We start from the raw sequence: 24168 nt of genomic DNA, 5'->3' as shown, positions 1-24168 counted from the left end.
AAACAAACAAAAACCTTATATAATGTTATCGAGCTGTTTTTGTTTTTAAAATCCATAATTGTATAATAAAATACACAGGTAGACATAAGTGTGTATAAATAAAAGAAGTCTGTATACCAAACTGTTAGCTATAATTATCTCCAGGAGGAGGTCTGCATGGCAAAAGAGATTTTCCATGATTTTTCTTTTCCTTTTTTTGTACTTTTTGCACTCAATATGTATGTCTTTTGTCAGAAGGGTAAACATAAAACCATTTGATTATCCTACCTTTTAAAAGGACACTTCCGTATATTATCTTATTTGTCTATCAAGCAACTCAGTGATACAGATTTTAATACCAACCCCATTTTATGGATAAGGAAAGTTTACACAGCTCTTTGCCCAACCCGGTCTCTTGACTTTATTCCCCTGCTGCCTCTGATGTGAGAGAATGATGGCACAGGCTGTCGTGTGAAGGTCCTTGGTGCCTATTCACGCACCCCTCCATTTTCAGACCAAGTTGAGACCCTGAAAAGGCAAAGAAACTTCTTGCTATACGTGGCTTTTGAACAAGGACAGGTCCCTCAGATATTTGGTTGGGGGTTGAGGGGACAGAAGCTAGCAGTCAGAAGATGGAAGAGTGGGTGGGTGTTTGGTGCAGTGGCCTCCGCTTGGGAGGCTCATATCTCATCACAGTGCCGGGGTTTGAATGAATTCTGCTTCCAATTCCAGCTTTCTATTGATACACACCCTGGGATACAGCAGGTGATGGCTCAAGTACTTGGGTTTCTGCCACCCGTGTGGGAAACCCAGATGGAATTCCAGGCTCCTAGCTTCAACCTGGCCCAGCTCAGCCCCAGCTGTTATGGTGTCTGGGGAGTGAACCAGCAAATGAAAGATTTTAAAAAGTGGAGGAGGGGGTTCTGGCCTCTGACTTTATCTGTTATACTGAGCCCCTGAAGGCAAAGGGAAACATGCACAGGTGTACAATAGTGAATACAGCTTTTTTTTTAAAGACCACTTTTTAAAAATGGTTTATGTTGGCTGGCGCCGCGGCTCAGTAGGCTAATCCTCCGCCTTGCGGCGCCGGCACACCGGGTTCTAGTCCCGGTCGGGGCACTGGATTCTGTCCCGGTTGCCCCTCTTCCAGGCCAGCTCTCTGCTGTGGCCAGGGAGTGCAGTGGAGGATGGCCCAAGTGCTTGGGCCCTACACCCCATGGGAGACCAGGAGAAGCACCTGGCTCCTGGCTTCGGATCGGCGCGGTGCGCTGGCCGCAGCGTGCTGGCCGTGGCGGCCATTGGAGGGTGAACCAACCTTTCTCTCTGTCTCTCTCTCTCACTGTCCACTCTGCCTGTCAAAAAAAAAAAAAAAAAAAAAAAAGGTTTATGTTGCCAAATTTACATCACATAGATTATTTTTTCCTTTTTAAATTTTCCATATTCAATCTTATTTCTTGTATCTTTTTTAACCGTTCTTCCTTTTCCTTGTCTATTTTGTGACTTCAGAGTCTCATTTATTTTAAATCTGATAAATATATATGGTTATTTAAGACTCTCGTGATGATTATGGTATTTGCAATGTTGCTTATTCATCTGGGCAGTGTTCCTGTTTATATCCACTGTGCCTAGTACTTAGTTACATGGATGATGACTGAATTGTGGAATAGTATGCATGGAAAAATCTGAGTCTAGCTCCTAAAAGAGACCTGGACAGGAGCAAGTGAGGAGCAGCCCCATCAACATGCGTGTGTGCAGGAGGATTCTAGGACACTGCAGTTCTAGGTCCATTGCACGTAACCTGCAGTCCTCATGACAGATGTGGCAGCACTGTTGACCATGAGGCATGGTAAGCAGCATTCTGCTTCAGAAGGAGCCAGGTTTTGGATGAGATAGATCTGGCTTTGAATCTTGGTTCTTTTTTTTTTTTTTTTTTTTTTTTTTTGGTGGTGGTGGGGGGTAAAATAGCAAGGTTTATTAGGGAAGGGACATCCGTAAGGATGGATGGGCACCTCTCCAGATAGAGCCTAAGAGAGTGCCCAGTCGCTTGGACTGGGGGCAGGGGGGGGGGGGGGAGGAGTGAGGTTACATGGTTGAGTGGAGAGAGTACACCTGGCCAGACCAGGCGGGCGGCTCAACAGAGAGGCAGAGGGCAGAGCACGCAGTCTGGTTGAGGCCAAGGGTTTTTAAGGAGATGGGTCTTGCTTCCCCACCTCTGCTCCTCTTGGAACAAAGGGCTTTTTGGATGTAAATAGAAAAACTTCTATCTGAGTTTTCTCTTGAAGGTCTGAAACAAAGGACTTTATGGATGCAAATGCAAATGTTATCAGACAGTAGGAAGGGTGGGCAGGACCCCCTAGAGAATTGGAATCTGCAGCAGGGTGTTTGAAATGCAGATACTGGGCTGCACCTGGGAGATTGTGGAAGATTGTCAGGCAGAAGGGGTGGGGACCCTCCCCCCCCACCTGGCCGGTTATCAGGTGGAAGGGGGCAGGGCAAGGCAGGATGTGAATACCAGGCTGCCCCTGAAACACCATTGGGATGACCTTGAGATGCAGCATATGCTGGACATAGATGTCTTCTCTTTAGGCCTTTATGTCACACACACATAAGCTCATAACTGACTTCCTACCTAACATTCCCCCCTCAAGAGGCAATACCCAAAATTCTTCTTTGGGATTATGGGTGGAGATCCGTTTTCTGTAACTTCTTCAAAGCTGGCATGTGGGCGTCGAGGGGGATTTGGGTATTTCCTCTTACTATCGAATCTTGGTTCTATGACTCTCTAGCTATATAACTGTAGCCTAACACCTTTGTGCCTCACTTTGTTTCTCTGTAAGGGATGGTAGTAAGAGTACCTATGGGGGCCAGTGCTGTGGCACAGCGGGTTAAAGCCCTGGCCAGAGGCTTCAGCATCCCATACAGGTGCCAGTTCCAGTCCTGGCTGCTCCTTTTCTAATCCAGCTCTCTGCTGTGGCCTGGGATAGCAGTAGAAGATGGCCCAAATCCTTGGGCCCCTGCACCCATGTGGGAGACCCAGAAGAAGCTCCTGGCTACTGGCTTTTTGGATAGGCACAGCTCCAGCCATTGGTGGCCAACTGGGAAGTGAGCCAGTAGATGGAAGACCTCTCTCTCTGTCTCTATCTCTCTGTAACTCTGTCTTTCAAATAAATAAAATAAATATTAAAAAACAAAGAGTACCTATAGCATCAGGTTATTGTGAGGATTAAATGAGGACTACATATAAAAAAGTTTGCCTGGCACATAATAAGCATTGAGTGTTAGCTCTTATTATTGTTGACAATAAGAGAATATAAAATCGTAGAGTAGTGCTCTGCCAGCAGTATATCTTGTTTTCTCCCCACAAAATGTGGCTTCTGTTGTCAGTGGAGAGCAGTTGCCTTCTGAATGGATTTCTACTTCCTGGGACACTGCCCCATTGCCTGGTGACTGGGGATGTCTGGCCTGTCACCTTGCTAACCAAGCAGAAGGGCTATCTCAAAGCACAGTCATGTGTGGAGAATCTTGTGAGCTTTTACTTAGTAATGCATTCTCTGTTAGAGACAGAATAACCACAGTAGGTAACTTGGAGTTTGCAGTTAGTCCAACCTTAGCCACAGAAAGCCAGAGTGGTGAGGAAGGAGGGAGGGAAGGAGGGAGGCAGGGAGAATGAAATGGAGAGAGAGAATCTTCCATTTGCTGGTTCATTCCCCAAATGGGCACAACAGCTGGGGCTGGTCCAGGTGAAGCCAGCAGCCTGGAACTCCATCTGAGTCTCCCATGTGGATGGCAGTGGCCCAGGAACTCGGGCCATCCTCTACTGCCTTCCCAGTCTGCATTTTTAGAGACGAAACACATTTTCCCCAGAATTCCATTAAAAAAACATTCAACAGAACAGTTAAGTAATTTCATTTAGAAAGCAGAAGTATCTTAACTTTTATTCTGTGGCTTGTTACAGATGGTAAGCACACTGAGACAATGCAGTATGTGAGACATGTCTCCTTCTCCTTTTGCTAAAGGTGCATCATGTGGGCACTGCAAACCTTCTTTTAGGAGTCCTCTGTCTCCAGTCTTTATTTTTGGACATTCTCCTCTGGATTCTCTGCTTTGTTTCTTTGACCTCTGGCAAAGATATGGGAATAAATGTCTTTCAAGCAATATAGGCACAGGAAAGGAGTACAGCCGAGTCCTGTGCTTCCTGATTTTTATTGGCTTATGAAAGCAGTGAGTTGTGGTCCACACAGCTTCAGGTTGTCCTGATGCTTTTGTGCTTACACCTGAGTTTTCTTTTCTTTTCAGTTTCAATAGTTCTTAAATTTTCATTGACTTGCCATGTCCCTGAATTATTATCCAGAATCTGACTTTAATTCTTACCTAAACTACTAGTGTGGTAGCTAGGGTTTGGATTTGAAGCCAGAGGGGAAGAGAAAAGGAAAATCCCATTTATTGAGTGCTTCTGCTCCTTCATTCATCTTTCTTGCACTGTTGCTATGAGCCAGGCATTATGGAAGGACATTGAGTGCTTCTTCTCCTTCATTCATCTTTCTTGCACTGTTGCTATGAGCCAGGCATTATGGAAGGCAGTATCAGATAGTTGCCCAAGGATATGAGTGCTAGGGCAGGTATTTGGCACAGTGGTTAAGATGCTCCTTGGGATGCTCACATCCGGTGCTGGAGTTCCTGAGTTTGAGTCTGGGCTCCAAGTCTGGTCCAGATTCCTGCTAATGCAGAGCCTGGGAGGCAGCAGATGGTGGCCCAAGTGCTTGGGTTCCTATCACCCCTTTGGGAAACCCACATTGAGATTTAAGCCCCTTCCTTTAATCTGGCTCAGCCCTGGCTTTTGGGGGTATTCAGGGAGTGAACCAGTGGATGGAAGGAAGATCTCTGTGTCATTCTTCTATCTGCCTTTCAAATAAATTTAAAAATACAGAAATGAAAATTTTAGAAATAGGACATGGGAGCTAGAGTCAGGATTTCTGGGTTTGGATATTGGTCCATCAGTTATCAGCTATGGGGCCATATCAACTTCTCTTTCTCTCTTACTTCTTTCTTTCCTTCCTTCCCCTCCCTCCCTTCCTTCCTTCCTTCCTTCCTTCCTTCCTTCCTTTTTTTTTTTTTTTAAGAGATTTATTTATTTGACAGAGTGACAGAGAGAGGGTAAGAGAAATCTTCTGTCCTCTGATTTGCTCCCCACATACCTTTAATAGGTGGGGCAGGGCCAGGTCAAACCCAGAAACCTGGAACTCCATCCAGGTCTCCCATGTGGGTGGCTGGCACCTAAGTACTTGGACCATTAACTGCTGCCTTTCTAGGCACATTAGCAGGAAGGTGGATTGGAAACACAGTAGCCACAACTCAAACTGACCCTCCAAAATGAGATGCAGGCGTTGCAGGTGGTGCCTAAACACACTGCACCATAACATTTGCCCTTATAATGACTTCTTTAACTTCTCTGTGCCTCTGGGTCCCTATCAGTCAAGTCACTGATAGTATCCACCCCATAGGATTGTTGCAATTAATAACTTAAGGATATAGAATGAGTAGATGATGACAATGATAATTATGGGGAGAGGCTGGGATCAGGATTCAACTAGGCCCTTCATTGCTCACATGCTGCTCACACTCACGTGTGTGTGTGTGTGTGTGTGTGTGTGTTTTAAAACCTGAGGTACTGAGGGATGAAGTTGGAGAAGATGCAGGTAATTACAGTGAAGTATGGTGAATATCTGTAGGAGAGGGGGGTACAATGGGAGCATTGAGCTGGGGATTCAGGCTCCCTCTCAGGTCAGGGACACATGCTAAAGAATGTGATGTTTAAGCTGAGATAGGCAGGAGTAAAAGTTAGGTAGGCAGAAGTAGCAGTATATGTGATGATCTGAAGAGAAAAGCAATTTGTGTTGTTTAAGGAACTGAAGAAATTCAGTGAGTTTACAGTGTAGGTTATAAAGAGGGTGGTGAAGAAATGTGGCTGGCAAGGAAAGCAAAAAGGAGATCATGGAAAAATCAAGTCATGTTAAAGAGTTTGGGTGAATAAGAATCAGGTAATCTCTTTGGGGGCTTCCAGTAATTCTTTCAATCATCACAATTTTGCGATCTTGTTATTAGCCCCATTTTGTTGATGTTGCTCAGCCTTAGAAGTAGTAAAGAGAGAAATTGAGCCTCCTTTTGGCTCCAAAGCCAGCGTTGTTTTGGTGCCACGAGAGGATTTTGGCCCTTGAAGACTGGTTGTTTGCTTTATGACTTCAGGTCATCCTCTTAATTTTCTTTAGCCTCAATTTACTCACCTATAAAATAGGTAAGAACTAATAGACATCAGCCTCACAGACTTGTGAAAACAAATGGAAATATACATAAAGGGCTGAGTATAGTGCCTGACAAATAGCCAGAGTAACCCCTGCTTATGAACCCAAATTCTTATACAAAAAAAAATGGTTTTTTTTCCCCTCAGTGTCCCAGAGAACTGAAATGGCCTCCATCAGCAGCCACCTGCATGTTGGCTTGATTGTTAGTCATCTTGCCAAAGATCAGTTGAAATCCACACAGGAATCAACTTTGCACAAAGGCGATTTCCTCCTTCAGCGACTTGACAGGTTCAGTGCATTGGGCTGTCCTCTGCCCTGCAAGCCTGCAGCTGTTTGAGCTTCAGATCTGCTGATAGGAGTGACCCTGAGTGACACCCTCCTGCTTCAGGTTGCTGGCTGTCCTCTCCCTCTGCTTCTGGAATCTATGGGGCTTCCTCTGTCTACAGTCTTTGCCTTAATCTCCACCCTTGGCTGGAATTGTTACTTTACTTTTGTGTTGTTTAACTTTTCTGATGTGGATACTAAGGGCAGTCGTTTTCTTCCCTCTGTGTTGCCTATAGTGACAACTCAGTCCTGTACTATTCACTTGGTAGATAATTGCTGTCAACAGGATGGAGCTTTTGGGTACTGAGGCTCCCTCTGTCTTTTTTAATCTTCCCAAAGTCCTCTGAAGTAGAGACAGCATTCTTTTTTAGCCCAGTTAGAGAAAGTAGGGCCTAAGCTTAAGCAATATTCCCATTAATTCTTCTGTGATATTTAGTAAGAGTATCTCTGTCACAGGGGCTAGGAAAATCAAAACCAAAAGACAGTATTCCTCAAGTCGAAGCAGGCATTTGAACAAATTACGAAATACAGCAAGGGAAACTTTAGGACAGAGGCATGGTGAAAATGTTCATCTGTGGAGGGTGAGTGAGAGATTCAGAGAGAAAGAGATGTTTCCACTGCGGCTGGTGGGAGGGAGGGCATCCGAGGCAGAGGAAATGACCGATACCAAAGCACATTTGAATGAACAGACAGGCACTGTGGGAGGCCCTGTGGCATCAGCATGGCTGGCAGGCTGAGTATAGAAATGGAGCAGTGGTAGACAGGAGCATGACTATGACTCCCACCAGTAAGACCCCAAGACCCCAAGGACTTGGAGGAGATTGTAGGGGCCCTTCATAGTTCTCTCTCTCTCTCTCTCTCTCACACACACACACACACACACTGCAAACTACCTTTCAGCTGTGGATGGACTTCCTTTTGCCCTGGCTTCTTTGCACTTCAGCTTGCCTACACCCCTGTTTGTGATCTCCTTCCTTGGCTAAATGAAAACAGATCTTATCACATGGGGACCTGTGACCTGACTGCTTGGAGGAATAAGTTACTAGGTGAAAGGACATCTGTGTCACTTATTCTCTGTAGCATGAAATAGCTGGGAAAGAGTAAAGTCTGTCTGTGGTCAAACACCTGGGTTCCTCTCTCACTGCCAGGGTCACCAGAGGGGAGCATTAAATTGCTCTTCGAATGAGTCAGACCTGCTGTTCCTGAGGAGACCGGGCTGGTGCAGCTTGAGCTCTGTGGGCAAGTCTGACCCGGCCCCTCTCACTCTTGCCTGTGTTTGCTTTGCAGCTGTGTAAATGAGTATGGAAGATTATGATTTCCTGTTCAAAATTGTTTTAATTGGCAACGCTGGTGTGGGGAAGACGTGCCTAGTTCGCCGATTCACTCAGGTAAGGGAACTGTAAAGGCCAGGGATGGGTTTCTCAGTCTAGCCAGATGGAATGAGGGCTGCTCCCAGGACCAGCCCCTTGGCTATGAGATCTTAACTCACCCTTTGAAAACTCTGTCAACTTTGCAGCCTGGACTAGAATTTTTTAAATCACCTCAAGAGATTGTGGCGCCATAGGGTACACCAACCCTCCCAGGCCTCTTTTCCCTTTAATGCAGGAGGAGAGAGCCTTTTTTCTGCCAAGAACGATTTGGATATTTATAACAGCATTTGCGGGCCATGTAAAATTATCAGCTTGAAAATAGACTACTATGGATTTATTGACTTTCTAGTCCTACCTGGTAGTTGCCTTGGCAGGGCCAGACCAAATGATTTCGCTGGCCTTATGTGGCCTGTGGGCTGGATATTCCCCACTGCTGATTTAATGAAATGAGCAAGTGATTTTGCTTTCAGTGCACAGTATCAAAAATAGATTATTAAATTAAAAACAGATTATTAGTTTATGGTAATCCAAAGATAGAAACAAATGACTCTAGACATCAAAGTGAACCTAAATCTTAAGTAATATATATATATTTATATATATATATACAAAACAACAACAACAAAAAAACAAAATACTCACATGCAAATTGAACCAGTCTAACTCCCTGCCCATGCACCCTCATATCCCCCCCAAGGAAAATGAGTGAGTCATTTTGGTTTAGAACTAAATATGCTGATTTTTTCTAAATCTCAAATGAGAATGAAATGAGAACAGTGAATAACTATCTGAACTGAATTGAATGTTCCCTCTGAGCAGAAGCCTGATTATGTGACAAAAGTACAAGTTTGCTTTGGGGCTGTCTACCTGAGACTCACTGCCTGAGATGATAATACCCATTTTATATAGAAAATAGTGAGAAACCACTTTCTTTTGCATTTTTCTCTTGAAAATATGACTTGGCTTGTCCTGTGAGCCTGAGACAGTTCCCTACCTTTCCTGGGGCCCCCATGCCTTGCTCTACAGGAGGGACTGGGTGAGGTTGCAGGCCCCTTTCAGCTCTGACAGTCTGAAACTGGAGAGACATATTGGGCAACACAGATGCTTTAGGGCCCAGAGTCACTTTGGAAATGTCAGGGTTTTTCCCATTATAAGTGAAAACAGAATAGAACCTGTGCTTTTTACTAAGCCTTGGCCTGGTGAAATTAAAAGTAATAAGCTAACAGGCATCTGGGGCCCTAGTCAGCCACCATGGAGGTATGTTGGAAACTCCAACTGCTTTACCCCTACCTGACATTAGTCATCTTTTCTGCTTTTGACAGGATATGACTGCAGACCTGCAGATGTAGAAAAGTTTTCAGTCCCTTTATTAAAAATTCCCTTGACATTATCTGATTATGGAAAGGTCAGTAAAAGATTATTCAGTTCACTCCTCTCATTGTATAGTGGTAAACTTAGATATGGAGGGACTGAGTGACACGTTAGGATCTCCCATCTTGTTAGTGTCAAGGCCAGGAATAGAATCCAGTTTCCTGGTTCTCAGCCTAATAATTTTCATCTCATGCAGGTTTTAAGCTCTGAGACCATTCTTTTCTTTCTTTCTTTTTTTTTTTTTTTTAAGATTTATTTATTTATGTTGAATATCAGAATTGCAGAGAGAGGGGGATAGAGAACAAGAAATCGATCTTCTATCCTCTGGCTGATTCACTCCCCAAATGGTCACAACAGCCAGTGCTGGGCTAGGCTGAAGCCAGGAGCTAGGAGCTTCTTCTGGGTCTCCCACATGGGTGCAGCGGCCTAAGCACTTGGGCCATCATTCACTGCTTTCCCAGGCCAGAGCAGAGAGCTGATTAAAGTGAAACAGCCGGGACATGAACCAGTGTCCATATGGGATGCTAGCATCGCAGGTAGCAGCTTTACCAAATATGCCACAATGCTGGCCTGAAACCAATCTTTTCAAAAGCACAACCCTGTCATGAAAAGGTGAAAATTGTTTCAGTAATTTTTACCAATAAGCACCCTCACTTGCTTCTTTCTTATTTAAAATATTCTCTGCTGTGCACTTTTTACAGTTCTTCAGCTCCCCAAAAAGTTCATATTTCATAGGCTGGATTAAATTTGTTTTTGTTATTTAGTAGACAGTTAAAACTGAATTAGATGCATCTGTTTTTCAGGCATGAGGGGTTGAGGAACAAAGCAGTGGGGAAACATTGGGAAGGATTTGTTTTATTTTTTGGCATTTGTTAGGCTGCAAAACAGCTGGAGCTATGCACTTGAAGCTTGGCAGCCTTGTATCTGAGCCAAGCAATAATAGAAGAAAATTGACTCAATATTTGTAAGTAAAGTTATGTCTGTTTATATTTACATCTTTTGCAGACGTGCAATGGAACATTTTCTTTTGGTTTGAAGTTTAGCCTTTTAAGATCAAACTTTAATTAAAGAAATCTCTTGTTGGAGAATAAATTTAATTAAAGATGCCCCAGTATGAGCTGCTGGAGCTAATAAAGTCCATTTTACTCTAATTTCTGGAAATTCTGGCTATCAGTGAGGAAGAAGAGTTCTCAGAATTCCTTACCCTGCTCCTTCTTTCAGTTTGCAGGAAATGTTATGTAACTGTAAATTACAGTCTACATGTAATTTTGCTAAAATCCTTTCTATCTGGTTAAGTTTCCAATTGGAAGTAAAGACTAAAAATTTTTCAGTGCTTACATCAGCCTCAAAATCACTGAATTTGGGTCGCAGAGAGGGGGAGTGGTTTGTCTGAGGTCACACAGGAATGCCGTCTGCTGCCTCCTAGTTTAGTGCTATTTCTATTCTGTTGTCTCCCTGATGATTTTATTTTCTTGGATTTTCTCCCCAGTGTCACTGGCCCTGATCCCATGTAATTATATTTGTATGGTACAATGCATGAGGAAAACAGTTAATACCCTCAGGGCAGAGGAAAAGTCACAAGCTTCATCCTCTTGTGTGTGTTCCTCATGCTGAGTTCTTGGTTGTTGTTCGTGGTGGTTGCCCACGGTCAGGGCTGATAACCAGCCTTGTAGATGCTCTCTGAAAACATCTAGCCATTTTTCCTGCACCCTGATCATCTTGGTCTCATGTCTGTAGGTCCAGGCTCTTCCACCTTATCCTTGATGTCTGATTTTTCTGTGTTTCTTTGAAACCAGGCACTCCCACGAACACTCTTTCCCAATTCTCTCCCATCACCCTCTGTGTCTTCTTCTGGTTCTCCTTGTCCCACTTTCTCCATCCTTTGCCCGCCCCTGCAGCATACATGCAGAGTTCAGTCAAACACGGCTTTTTTTCTTCCAGGTGACTCAGCAGAAGGAAGGGTCTGGTAAAGGGCAGAGGTCGGGGGTGGAAAAGGTGGCGGGTGTTGGGGGTGGGGAGAATTGAATTTCATTTATGGAAGACTTTGCCTCACTCTTATTTTCCATTATGTCTCCCTTAGGGTCTTTTTCCCCCAGGTCAAGGAGCCACAATCGGAGTTGATTTTATGATTAAGACAGTGGAGATAAATGGTGAAAAAGTAAAGGTAAGATATAAATGTTTAATTAAGCTTGTATGTGCTAAGTGAGAGTTTAGGGTAAGTAGTGTTTCCAGCACTTATCCGGTCTCCTAACTGAAGCTCCTGTTTAAAACAACACACTCAGCCATGGCCGCTGATTTCCAAACACAGGTTTTTTTTTTTAATCTCTTTTTGGGGAAGGAAGGAATTTTGCATCATAGTCTACAGATTGAGAGCAGGACTGGGAAAGAAAAACTAACGCAAGTTTTCCCTGCTTTCTGGCATGTCAGAGATGATGTAAAAGGAAGGAAGACGTTTCTGTGTGGATCTCCTGAGTTAGGCCAATAATTAGTGCTGCCCCTTCTCAATAGCAGCCCCATGGAAGAGCCTCTCAATTCCTAATGGGGTCCATGGCCCAGTCAGTCAAATGATACATGTTGAACTTACCCTATCTCCCTCACCCCTAGCAAGGAAGAGATACCAAGTGAGGGGCCCAGGGAAGGATTCTTAATCTTTTCCCTGTTCCCCATTTTGTGATTTCTGGATGACTTAGTACCTGGAGGAATTATGGTTTGTCCAGTAACAGAGAAATGGGATAGTGTTTATTTAGCACCTGTTGTGTGTCAGTGCCTCTGCTGGGTGCTTTTGCATGTGCTGTCACAGTCAGCTTAATTCTATCAGCCTTGTGAGATATGTTGTATTGTTCTTATTTTATCAGCTTCAGAGAGATTAGATAACACATGTATCCAGGACTGTGCCAATTGGAAGGGAGGCAGGCAGGATTTGAACCAGCTTTGCCAGCCAGTATACCTCACTGCCTCCCTGGGGTTTCCCTACCACAGAAAGAGGGGAATGAAGACACCACAGGCCCATCACCTTGGAACAAGGACAAGAGGAAGGTGATGGGAAGAAATGAGAAGTAAGACTAAATTACATGGAAGGAGGGTAAAGATACTCATATACCTGTCTTGCAGAGGTATTGAGATTTCATTGTCAGATCTCTGTTGGCTGAGTCTCACAGAAAAAAGTAATAAGCAGCACAACTAAAACTGGCATCAGAGTTCTAGCTGCTCCCTAATCTAAGCATCACACATTTGGGTTCATCCTTCTCCCATACATACCTGCACTCCTTCCTTCAAGTGCTTTGGGAAGGCCAGAGAAGCTCCATGGCACTCTTGCAGCGTTTCATGGACACTCGCCATCAGAGCAATGTTTTGGATGAGTCCGGTGAGTGGGGAATAGAAGTTCTGTTGTGTTTGTTTCAGCCTGACTCCTCAAAGTGACTGCTTATTGCAGAAACCTTTCCACCCTCTACAGTAGTAAATAGTAAGCTGGGGGTGCTGGAAGATAAGAGTAGGGTATGAAACCCGTATAAATGCTAATTAAAAGTCAGAAAAATGGTGTTCGGTTGTGGGGAGAAGGAGCTAGGGTGTTGGTATAGGAAGGAGACTGGAGTATGCTTAGAGGCATTGGCAGGGAGAGGCTTCTGTAGCTTTCTGTTGTTCCAGCAAAGGTTGGCAATCCAAGGAGGTGGGTAAAGATAACTAACATTTCATACGTTGACTTCCAGATGTTTGAGTTTCTCTTTATATGTAAGTGGTAGGGTGAGAGTGGAGTGAGGGGGAAGATCATTTGATTAAGCAGGAGATTTAGTGTCTACCATATTCTAGACTCTGGCTAAGAACAAAAGTTAATAAGAAATGATCCCCACTGTTAACAAATATTCTTGTTTTTCTTTCCTGAATCCCCTTTATTTTACTTTCTGCAAACAATACTCTCATTGTTAAGTGCTTATTACATTCTTCTAAAATTCATCTTTTTATGATATCTAACTTCAACCCAAGACAGAGGGTTTGTGTCTCCTCTTTGTATTCATAGCACAATCCTTGTCTCCAAAACCTCTTCAGGCTTTGGAACTTTATAAAAAGTGAGAATTAGCTTATTGCCCAAATCCAGTCCAAATCAATTTGTTTGTGATTCTTTCCAGCTCAATATGTAGAATTAAGATAGAGAATGACCTTCTTCAACCACATTGGTCCGAGGGCTCATTGACATGTGCACATGTGAAGAGACACTTCTGCAGTCCTTTAATAGAAGAGGGCAGGGCTTGTAGGCATCGCTAAGAAACACTTGTTGGCTTATTGTCAACCCTGTTCTTGAACATTCACTGAATACCTCTTCTTGGCGATGTCTTTTTGCTGTAGTTTACAGCTTTCTCAGAGACTGTAAGTCAATTGCAAAGGGAATCCACTAGTGAGTGATGTGTGCAACATCACTGACTGGTGAGTGGCAGGGCCAGGACCAGACACCTGGGTCTCCCTCCTGATTTCTCATCTCTTTCTCAGACACCCTTCCATGTGTTATTCTTATAGGATGGCTCTTAGGATAAAAGGCAGGGAATCCAAGGTATTACAAAGATTCTTATAGCTATTAAGGCTAAGTAAGTGCCAAATCAGTAAAGGCAGAGTTAAAGGAAAGGCCCTTTTCTTAAAGTGGTTTGCATTACAAAGGTGACCACGGGTCAAAAATATAATTAAAATATATGTACCCCACTGACTTGAACACTTAAAATGTTTAAGATGACCAGTTTTGTTATTTGTATTCCAACATAATTTTAAAAATGGGAAAAATATATAATTTTCTCTTATCCATTAATTTTTTAGTCTATCATATATTGATAAGTAATAAGCAAAACTCTAAGCTCTACTGCCTTTTAACTTTAGGAGATTAATTATAATATAAATAGAAGATTCGCTGCTTTTCTTTCTCTCTCTCTTTTTTTAAAAAGATTTATTTATTTATTTATTTCAAAGGCAGAGTTACAGAGAGAGAGAGAGAGAGGTCTTTCATCCAATGGTTCACTCGCCAGATAACTGCAACAGTCGAAGCTGCACCTATCAGAAGCCAGGAGCCAGGAGCTTCCTCCAGGTCTCCCATGCAGGTGCAGGGGTCCAAGGACTTGAGCCATCTTCTACTGCTTTCCCAGGCCATAGCAGAGAGCTGGATCAGAAGTAGAGCAGCCAGGACTCGAACCAGTGTCCATATAGGATGCGGACACTGCAGGCAGTGGTTTTACCTGCCATGCCACAGTGTCAACCCCATGCTTTTCTTTCTAATCATATCTATGTTGGATAGACAAGGGAATCCTGAAAGTATATACATATATTTTTTCCTCTGACCATCTTCCATCCGTTCATTTGCCCATCCTATGTTATAGTACATGTTCTGTGATAAGTGCTGTGGTGGGAAAAGTACCTTTGCCCCCTGGGAGCATACTCTCTTCTAGCAGCATTTTTACCTGTGAAACCCTCTTTAGTACCCACTGATCTTTTAAGGAAAAATAGTCCCTCCTTTGTGATTGTGCAATCCTGTGTTCATTTAGTTAGCTGTCATTCAAACATGCTCACCATATACTATGTGCTGGCTTAGGAAGGCACAAGGGCGTAGAAGGTCAATTAACAGATGGTCCTTGATCTCAAAGAACTCAGCCTAGTAATGAGCTGACTGTAGAATGTGGGTATCCTCAACAATCAACTCTTGGTCTAGAAGCAGACAGCCCACTATGAGATGGTAGCATCTATCTTTGGCAAGGCCATAAATCAATGTTGTAAAAAATATTTCAGTGGTTTTAACCCTCAAAACTGTTCTCAAGATGTGCTGGTCATGAGAGCATATTGATTTCTAATGGTTGATGGTGTCTAAATCCAAACACAAGTGTTTTAGGGACTCAGTGTGGTTTTAAAGCACTAATCTATTATTCTAAGACACATCTTAGCAGAGGAGAACCATGTCTGTAAGTTTGAGGCAAAAAAGAAAAATAGCTTTGTTCTAGCAAAGCCCCCTAATATGTGAATGGTAGCTTATAGCATACTTAGACTTGATGTATATCATCAAAAAACAGCTGCAGCTTTGAATCAAAGGAGACTCTGTGTGCTGCTACTTTGCAACAGGTACTACCTGTTACTCTTCAGTCTCTTTGGCTACTCTGGGATGAGCAGGTGACACCAGCTGATTCATCCTCTTTGGATACAGGTGAACATTTAACTTATCTTGAGGGCAAAGACAGCAGGGTAGAATGAGACTTCAACTGGAAAGAGAACACCTGGAGCTTGATTTCCCAGCTTTATGCGTAACCAGTTAGTTAGGAGACAGTTTCCATTAATAAAGGAAGGAATAAGCTTGGCTACCTCACTGGGTTGTTGTATGATTAAATGAGCTAGATAGTCAATGGATACTTGGGCATCTACCGTTTTCCACGTACTATCTTTGGTGAGTTAAATGGATCCTGACTTCCTCCTTCATAGAGTTTTCTGTCTAGTGGGAAGAAGATAGCTATTAAACAAATTATTACAAACAATGATTCCAAGTGTGTCAGATGACATAAGGAGAGTTGCAGAATATTTTGCAGGAGAGACTCTTCAGGGTAGGGGATGGAAAACCTAGCCTAATCTGAAGGTTCCAAAAGGTCTTTCCTGAAGAAGTGACATTATTTATTTCTGTAGAGGTGAATGGACCTGTGGCCTGTGAAATGTATACAATGGGAAGGGACGATTATTGTTTTTGTTAATGTTCTTCTTTCTCAAGACCTTGTGATTTGTTTTATACTCTTATCTCTGGAGAACAGCTCTGTTTCAGTAGTCGTCTGCTGTGTACAGGGGAAATCACGGCAGAGAAGTGAGAAGCATTTTCCCTTTTTTCTTATTAGAAATATCAGTTAATAGGATTTGGAACGGGTAGGTGACTTCAGGAAAAAAAAGAGAGCTTTCAGCAGGTTGCATGTTATTAGCCTCTTTTCATAAAGAAACAGGTGAAACCCAAGAGATCAAATGACTCACCCAAGGTCACAGAGCTTAGTGGTGGTGGAGAGAAGTAGTTGTTTTTGCCTGCTATGGCATTGCTCTTATTTTTGTGAACAAAGGTAATACTTTAATACACTTATTTGAATTTTGAACTAGAGAAGGTGGTGAGGTTGGGTTTGTCTCCTTCTCTGGCTGCTGACTGAAAGGCCAACAGTCACAGGATAACAGCTCACCCTGTACTGTGACTTCTGTAATAACAACATGTGGTTAAGAACATGGACTCTGAGACCACAGTGCCACATCAGTGTGACTCTGGGACATACTGGCTGTGCAATTCCACTGAACCCATTAAGTTCGTCTGCCTGTGCCTCAGAGTCCTAATGTGAGAAATGAGCATTAAAGTACACAGTATCTGCCTCATAGGATTATCATGAGGATTATGTGACTCAATACATGTAAAGTGCTTGGAATAGAGCTTGGCATGTAATAAATGCTCAATGAATTTTATTGGTTTTTTAAGAATAAAGAGAAAAATAACAAAGAAAAAAAGCCCCCCTCTCTCTAACAAGAAACATCTAATAATAATACATCATAGCTATGTTTTTAAGGGCAGAAAATAGCCAGGAAATGATTTGGGTGAAGGTATCTTCATTTCCAAACTAAAACAAGGCAATGCTGTCTTTCTTTTCTGCTTCTCCACCTTCGTCCTTCTCTTATGCCTTTACAGCTACAGATCTGGGACACAGCAGGTCAAGAGAGATTTCGGTCCATTACCCAGAGTTATTATCGAAGCGCCAATGCCTTGATCCTCACCTATGACATTACCTGTGAGGAATCCTTCCGTTGCCTTCCTGAGTGGTTGCGGGAAATAGAACAATATGCCAGCAACAAGGTCATCACTGTGTTAGTAGGTAAGTAAGAACTAAGGAGAAGGCAAACTGAGTTAGGAGCATCCAGGATTTTATAATCAGGTTAAGTTTGTGCCTTGTTACCTTCCAAGAGTATGGTCTACAGCTATGTTAAGTCATGCATTCAGCATCCATTTCTTATGCAATTGAAGAAAACATGAAATTGGTCCTGAGTTATGGTGATGATTTAGAAAAATAAAGTAGAAAACATTGCTGATTGATTTTTTTATCAATGTAGGCCCAAGGGAAGAAGTTGGATGTTTATAAAAGTTTTGTGCACTACTATTCATTAAATAGAAACTACTGGTCTAAAAGTATATGTTCTTATTAAGTGGATAAGGAATTTATTATTAAAGCAATTGTTTATTGCCTAAAAAAGTAGAAACTTGGTTAATTTTTTTCTCTTCTTATATTTATGCCTACTTAAGAAATTCTGTTTCAGAAAGAATCTACTAAAGGAAATGCTGCAATTTGTTTGATTTTCCAGGAGGCTAGAACCTCTGTTTCATATGGGGGGAAAGCAGAAAACAACTTTTGCTCTTCTATCATGATAAATACACTATTGAAATAGAATTGCAGGAGTGAGCTTTATGGCACAGTTAAGCCATCACTTAGGGTAACTGCTTCCCATATTTAAGTGCTGGTTTGAGTCCCAGCTACTCTGCTTCTCATCCAGTTTTCTGCTAATGCACCTGGGAGGCAGCAGACAATGGCCCAGGTACTTGGATTCCTGGCACCCATGTGGGAGACCTGAGTGGAATTCTGGGATCCTGGCTTCCGCCTGGCCCAGCCTTGGCTGGTGCAGGCATTTGGAGAGTGAGCCAATTCTATCCCTCCCTCTCTGTCACTCTACCTTTCAAATAAACAAACAAACAAACAAATAATTAAAAAAATGTGAGATGGGGAAAAATGGAATTGTAGTGAAAAAAAAATTAAAGTTAAGGAAAAATCAATGATGAACCCACTAATAAGGAGGGGCCCTAGAACCTAAATTCTAAATACAACTTCCCACTAAAACATCACTTCTTAAGAAGATGGCTAAATCCATGTGGCAGGAAATGTGCGAGAGGTACCTGAAACACTTGTCCTACCAGAAAGAAAATTATTAGAGAATCCAGGGGTGGTGTCTAAAGCATTCAGAAGCCCATTTGTAGGAGATCCCATTTTCAAAGTTGGGACAATTAAAGTATCAATAATGATAATAAATGCAAGGGATTGAATTATATAAAATACATTTAATTTTTTAATGTCATGATGATATTAAAAATATAAATGAAGAGCCAGCATTTTGGCATTGAGGGTAAAGCTGCTGCCTGCAGTGCCAGCATCTCACATGGGCATCGGTTCAAGTCCCGGCTGCTCCACACTTTCTATCCAGCTCTCTGCTATGGCTTGGGAAAGCAGTGGAAGATGGCCCAAGTCCTTGGACCCCTGCACCTGCATGGGAGACCCCGAGAAAGCTCCTGGCTCCTGGCTTTGGATTGGTGCAGCTCCGGCCATTGCAGCCAGTTGGAGAGTAAACCAGTGGAGAAGACTTCTCTCTCCCTATCTGCCTCTCCTCCTCTCTCTATGTAACTCTGACTTTCAAATAAATAAATACATCTTTAAATATACATATAAATAAATGAACCTTAATGATTATTTTTGGAGGATACTAGGGAACCAACAAGTTACCTTAGGAACTGGTGAATAAAAAGGAAACAATCAAGCATTTTTCTTGCCTTTCCTAGAAGTGTATGTCAGAATACCACATTTAGAGCATTTTTGCTAAATATAAAAATACCTGAATCTCATCAAACATTTAGATTTACCCACAAATCTGCAAGAAATACATGTGATGGTATCAAATAACACAACGGGATAAAATAATACAATTTAGACTTTTAAATTCCATGGCCGGCGCCGTGGCTCAATAGGCTAATCCTCCGCCTTGCGGAGCCGGCACACCGGGTTCTAGTCCCAGTCGGGGCGCCAGATTCTGTCCCGGTTGCCCCTCTTCCAGGCCAGCTCTCTACTGTGGCCCAGGAAGGCAGTGGAGGATGGCCCAAGTCCTTGGGCCCTACACCCGCGTGGGAGACCAGGAGAAGCACCTGGCTTCTGGCTTCGGATCAGCGCGATGCGCCGGCCGTGGCGGCCATTGGAGGGTGAACCAACGGCAAAAGGAAGACCTTTCTCTCTGTCTCTCTCTCTCTCACTGTCCACTCTTCCTGTAAAAAAAAAAAAAAAAAAAAAAAAAAAATTCCATAGGACAAACAAATGCTCCATCAAAAAAGAATACAAGAGAGAAAACAATAAAGGGGGAACCTGCAGATAAAAGGAGGATTAAGAAACATAACAAATAACATATGGACCTTATTTAGCTTTCAAGGCAGAGAAAAAGAGATATCTCCCATCTGCTGCTTCACTCCCCAGATATGTATAATATCCAGGGCTAGAACAGGAGCTGAGACCTCAGTCTAGGACTCCTACATGGGTGGCAGGGACCCAAGTACTTGAGCCGTCCCCTGCTGCTTCCCAGGCTATGCATTTGCAGGGAGCTGGAATCAGGAGTGAAGCCAGGACTTGAATCCAAGTGTTCATAGCACTTGAAAAGTGCCCACCTTGTCCTTGATTTTAGACTGTTCAGTGGACAGAGCTTATGTGTGTGTGTGTGCTCACTAGAGGGTTGTCTTACTAGGCAGGACTACATGTTCTGTCTCCTGTATCACATTCACTTGAGCTACAGGACAGGAAACATGGCTTAACAGCAGATCAACATTGGGCATCCCTTTTCAATGGAAGTATTCTTCATAGTAGCCCATATAGCTTTCCAGGATCCCCATGCTGCCTCCCCAGTTGTATAGTTCAAGTGTAAGGAGAAAAGGTTCACTTCAGGGGGCCGGCGCCGTGGCTCACTTGGTTAATCCTCCGCCTATGGCACCGGCATCCCATATGGGCACCAGGTTCTAGTCCTGGTTGCTCCTCTTCCAGTCCAGCTCTCTGCTGTGGCCTAGGAGGGCAGTGGAGGATGGCCCAAGTGCTTGGGCCCCTGCACCCACATGGGAGACCAGGAGGAGGCACCTGGCTCCTGGCTTCGGATCAGCACAGCACTGACCGTGGCTGCCATTTGGGGAGTGAACCAATGGAGGGAGGACCTTTCTCTCTGTCTCTCTCTCTCTCTCTCACTGTGTACAACTCTACCTGTCAAATAAATTAAAAAAAAAAAAAAAAAAGGGGAGGCTTCTCCCTTTAAATAAAAAAAAAGGTTCACTTCAGGCAAGTGTAGGATTGGCTTCAGCCTGGAAGCTGCAATGCCCTGTTGGAGCTAAAATCTCTTAGAACAATTCCACAGGCATAATTTTCAGTCTGTCTTCAAATGAAGTGTCATCATATTCAGGAAAATCCAAAGTTATGGTTTTCCATTAAGCATTTATAATGCAGATGTAGAATTCCCAAGCCAGATATAATTGATCAATCAGGTGTCATTTAAGCAATGCTGCTAGGTAGCACACTTGACATATTACCTTTGTCAGGTTTCCCAAAGAAAAGATGTAGAAAACTTTTCAATAATCAAATATACTATAAATTATTCACATTGATGCTTCCATTTATAATTCAGGACTTCAGAAATTTTATTTAACCTCATTAATCTCATATCTGTGTTTTCTTCTTCCCATGTCAAAAACCCCGGTTCCCAGTGATATTAGCATAATTACTTGTTCACTTTATCCCATGACACACATATAGCAGTCTCATGATAATAATACCAACATTGCCATTGACAAGATGATTATTGAAACAGCTCAAGATATTTTCCTTCAGTTCTTTTGGTCTTTAATCCTACATACAGAACAATATATGGTTAAATTACTGTATCTCATGGGCCCAGCTGTGGCGCAGTGGGTTGACGCCCTGGCCTGAAGCGCCGGCATCCCATATGGGTGCCGTTTCGAGGCCTGGCTGCTCCACTTCCGATCCAGCTCTCTGCTGTGGCCTGGGATGGCAGTACAAGATGGCCCAATTCCTTGGGCCCCTGCACCTGTGTGGGAGACCCAGAAGAAGCTCCTGGCTCTTGCCTTCAGATCGGCATAGTTCCGGCCGTTGTGGCCAATTGGGGAGTGAACCATCAGATGGAGGGCCTCTCTCTCTCTCTCTCTGCCTTTCCTCTCTCTGTGTAACTCTGACTTTCAAATAAATAAATAATAAATCTTTAAAAAAATAAATTACTGTATCTTTAAATTCACTTGAAATTGTTTCTCTCTGTGTGGTTATACAAGATAAACATAGTAATTTGTTTAACTTTTGATATTTAGGAATTGCTTTTTAAATTTAATTTTGTGATTATATAATTTTATTAATTGTATAATAATATAAAAAACATTTATTAATTTCTGAAGCCAAATTTACAAAACATTATATTCATAGGTAATCATTATCCTTTAAGTTAAAAATCTGGTTTACTTTTCCATTAAAAAAGTAGATAAAGTTTGTGTATGATATATATATATATATTCATATCTTCCCTTTTTTAGATAGACAGTTACATATTATTATAAATACTTTTTTCTGCTTTGCCTTTTTTGCTGAACTATATCCTAGTTTCTCATTCAATGGCAGTATAATGAAATAGTCCTCATTTTTTTAAAGATTTATTTATTTGAAAGGCAGAGTTATAGAAAGAGAGAGAGAGGGAGAGAAAGAGGAGGAGAAACAGAGAGAAAGATGGAGGGAAAGATTTACCATCTTTTGGTTCACTCCTCAGATTGCCTCAGTGGCTGGAACTGGGCTGGGCTGGCCAGGAACCAAAAGCTTCATCCAGGAACTAGGAGCAGGGGCCCAAGCACTTGGCTTATCTTCCACTGTCCTCCTAAGTGCATTAGCAGGACACTGGATCTGAAATGAAGCTACCAGGACTAAAACTTGTGCTTAACCCACTCTATTACAACTCCAGCCCCTCCTCATTGCTTTTTTTTTTTTTTTAAGATTTATTTATTTATTTGAAAGAGTTACCGAGAGAGAAAGCGAGGTCTTTCATCCGCGGTTCACTCCCCAATTAGCCGCAACGGCCAGAGCCGTGCTGATCCAAAGCCAGGAGCCAGGAGCTTCTTCTGGGTCTTCCATGTGGGTACAGGGGCTCAAGGACTTGAGCCATCTTCTACTGTTTTCCTAGGCCATAGCAGAGAGCTGGATGAGAAGTGGAGCAGCTGGGACTAGAACTGGCGCCCATTTGGGATGCTGGCACTGCAGGTGGTGGCTTTACCCACTACACCACAAGCGCCAGCCCCTCCTCATTGCTTTTTACAGTGGCAAATACTCCATTCTGTAGATATTCTATAGTTTATTAAGCCAGTACCCTATTGATGTCCATTTGAGTTGTGTCAACTTCTTTGTCATTACAAATGGTGATGGCATTATGTTTTTTAAAATTTTATTTATTTGAGGAGTAAAGAGTCAGAGACAGAGAGAATGAGTTCCCCTCTCCATTGGTTCATTCTTCAAATAACCAAAACAGCTGGAGACAAAGCCAAGAGCTGAGAGCTCAATCCAGGTATCTCTATGTGAGTGGTAGAAATCCACTTTTTTGAGCCATCTCTGCTGCCTCCCAGGAGGCAGGAAGCTGGAGTCAGGAACTGGAGATGGAAATTGATCCCAGACACTCCGATGTGGAATGTGGTCATCTTCCTGGCATCATATCCACAAGGCCAAATGCCTACCTTGGTACTGATAGTATAAAATAAACATTCCCATCAGTAGTCACAGTCATATTTGCTTTGCCTTAGTAGCCTGTCTGGTTTGACTTCAGATCTAAATCGAATTGTGCTGCTTCAGAGCCTGAAAATAGTCAAATGATGGCTCTTTCTTTGTACCACTGTTGCAGGTAACAAGATTGACCTCGCTGAAAGGAGAGAGGTCTCCCAGCAGAGAGCTGAAGAATTCTCAGAAGCTCAGGACATGTATTATCTGGAGACCTCGGCCAAGGAATCTGATAATGTGGAGAAACTCTTCCTTGACTTAGCTTGTCGACTCATCAGTGAAGCCAGGCAGAACACACTTGTAAACAATGTATCCTCACCCTTACCTGGAGAAGGCAAAAGCATCAGCTATTTGACTTGTTGTAACTTCAACTAAAGGCTGAGGTAAAAAGAAGCAAAAGGAAATCAGCAGCTGCCCTGATGGGCCACGAGTTGCTGGGGAGATCTGGCGATGACTGTGGCTCCTGCTCTCGGACCTTCTGACTCCTGTGGGCTCCTGAGCTTACAAAGCATGGCAGGCCAAGGGCTGTGTCCACAGGCCAGCATTAGCAGAACATACAATGGTTTCACTCTTTCGCGGTGTCGAGTCGGAGCAAGGAGAAAATTGCACTAGGAGCTCCATGATCTGCAGAGCATGTTGCTTTTGTTTTTTTAAAAAGCAAGTAAAAGCGCATTCCTGAACGCAGTCCTGAGGGAAATGTACTGTAGGGATCCCTCCTGCACGTCAGTGTGTGCATGTGGGGGCTGTTCTTGCAGGCTTCAGTGGTCATCTTCTGGGGTCCCTGATTTTTTTGTCTACCAGATAAAACAAACCTGGGAAGGCCAAGTACTGTCTCTATGGTGCATATCGATGACCCCATGGAGATCTTGAAAAGTGTTATTTCTTTTGTCCACAGGCACTTTCAAGAACTTTGGGATGTAAAAATGAAATGAAACCTTTACCCATGACCAACAGTAACAATCATTGTTTTAATAATATATACAAACTCCATGACTCCTTTTGGTGCTAATGATTTCACAGACCAAACATTTTAGTGCATTGATGTCCTTAAATGTATTAAGAAATAAAAAAAAAAAATTGGGAAAGTTCATGAATCTGTACTCCTTCTCAAAGTCTCATTCCTACCTTTCCTAGAGTGGATTTGTTGGAAAAGAGAATACTTTTCCTTTCATGTTTCCCTCTGATTCCCTACCATTTCATCTTCTATTTTCTTTCCTACCATTTGAAATCAATGAAATTTGAAAAATA

At 42.8% G+C, this 24168-nt stretch overlaps 1 protein-coding gene across 3 annotated transcripts in view; it reads left to right on the top strand.

The window, feature by feature from the left end:
- The window catches only part of RAB30 (RAB30, member RAS oncogene family), a 94619-nt gene extending 70611 nt beyond the window's left edge, over positions 1–24008 (top strand). For 2 of the 3 annotated variants that reach the window (XM_002708665.6, XM_089331965.1), the window contains exons 2-5: positions 7890–7990; positions 11424–11507; positions 17007–17190; positions 23045–24008. In XM_002708665.6, the coding sequence (XP_002708711.1) occupies positions 7898–7990; positions 11424–11507; positions 17007–17190; positions 23045–23295 (612 nt within the window). In that variant the 5' untranslated portion in view covers positions 7890–7897 and the 3' untranslated portion in view covers positions 23296–24008. Of the gene's footprint in view, positions 1–7889; positions 7991–11423; positions 11508–17006; positions 17191–18565; positions 19468–23044 lie in introns of those variants that run through there. The other variant, XM_089331969.1, reaches the window with a different exon arrangement.
- Positions 24009–24168: the final 160 nt, after the last annotated feature.

This window comes from Oryctolagus cuniculus, chromosome 1, assembly GCF_051225735.1.
Source record: "Oryctolagus cuniculus isolate XC-2025 breed Fujian yellow rabbit chromosome 1, ASM5122573v1, whole genome shotgun sequence".
Classification (NCBI taxonomy): domain Eukaryota; kingdom Metazoa; phylum Chordata; class Mammalia; order Lagomorpha; family Leporidae; genus Oryctolagus; species Oryctolagus cuniculus.
The sequence above is the reverse complement of the archived record's forward strand: the minus strand, read 5'-3'. Positions and strand labels throughout refer to the sequence as shown.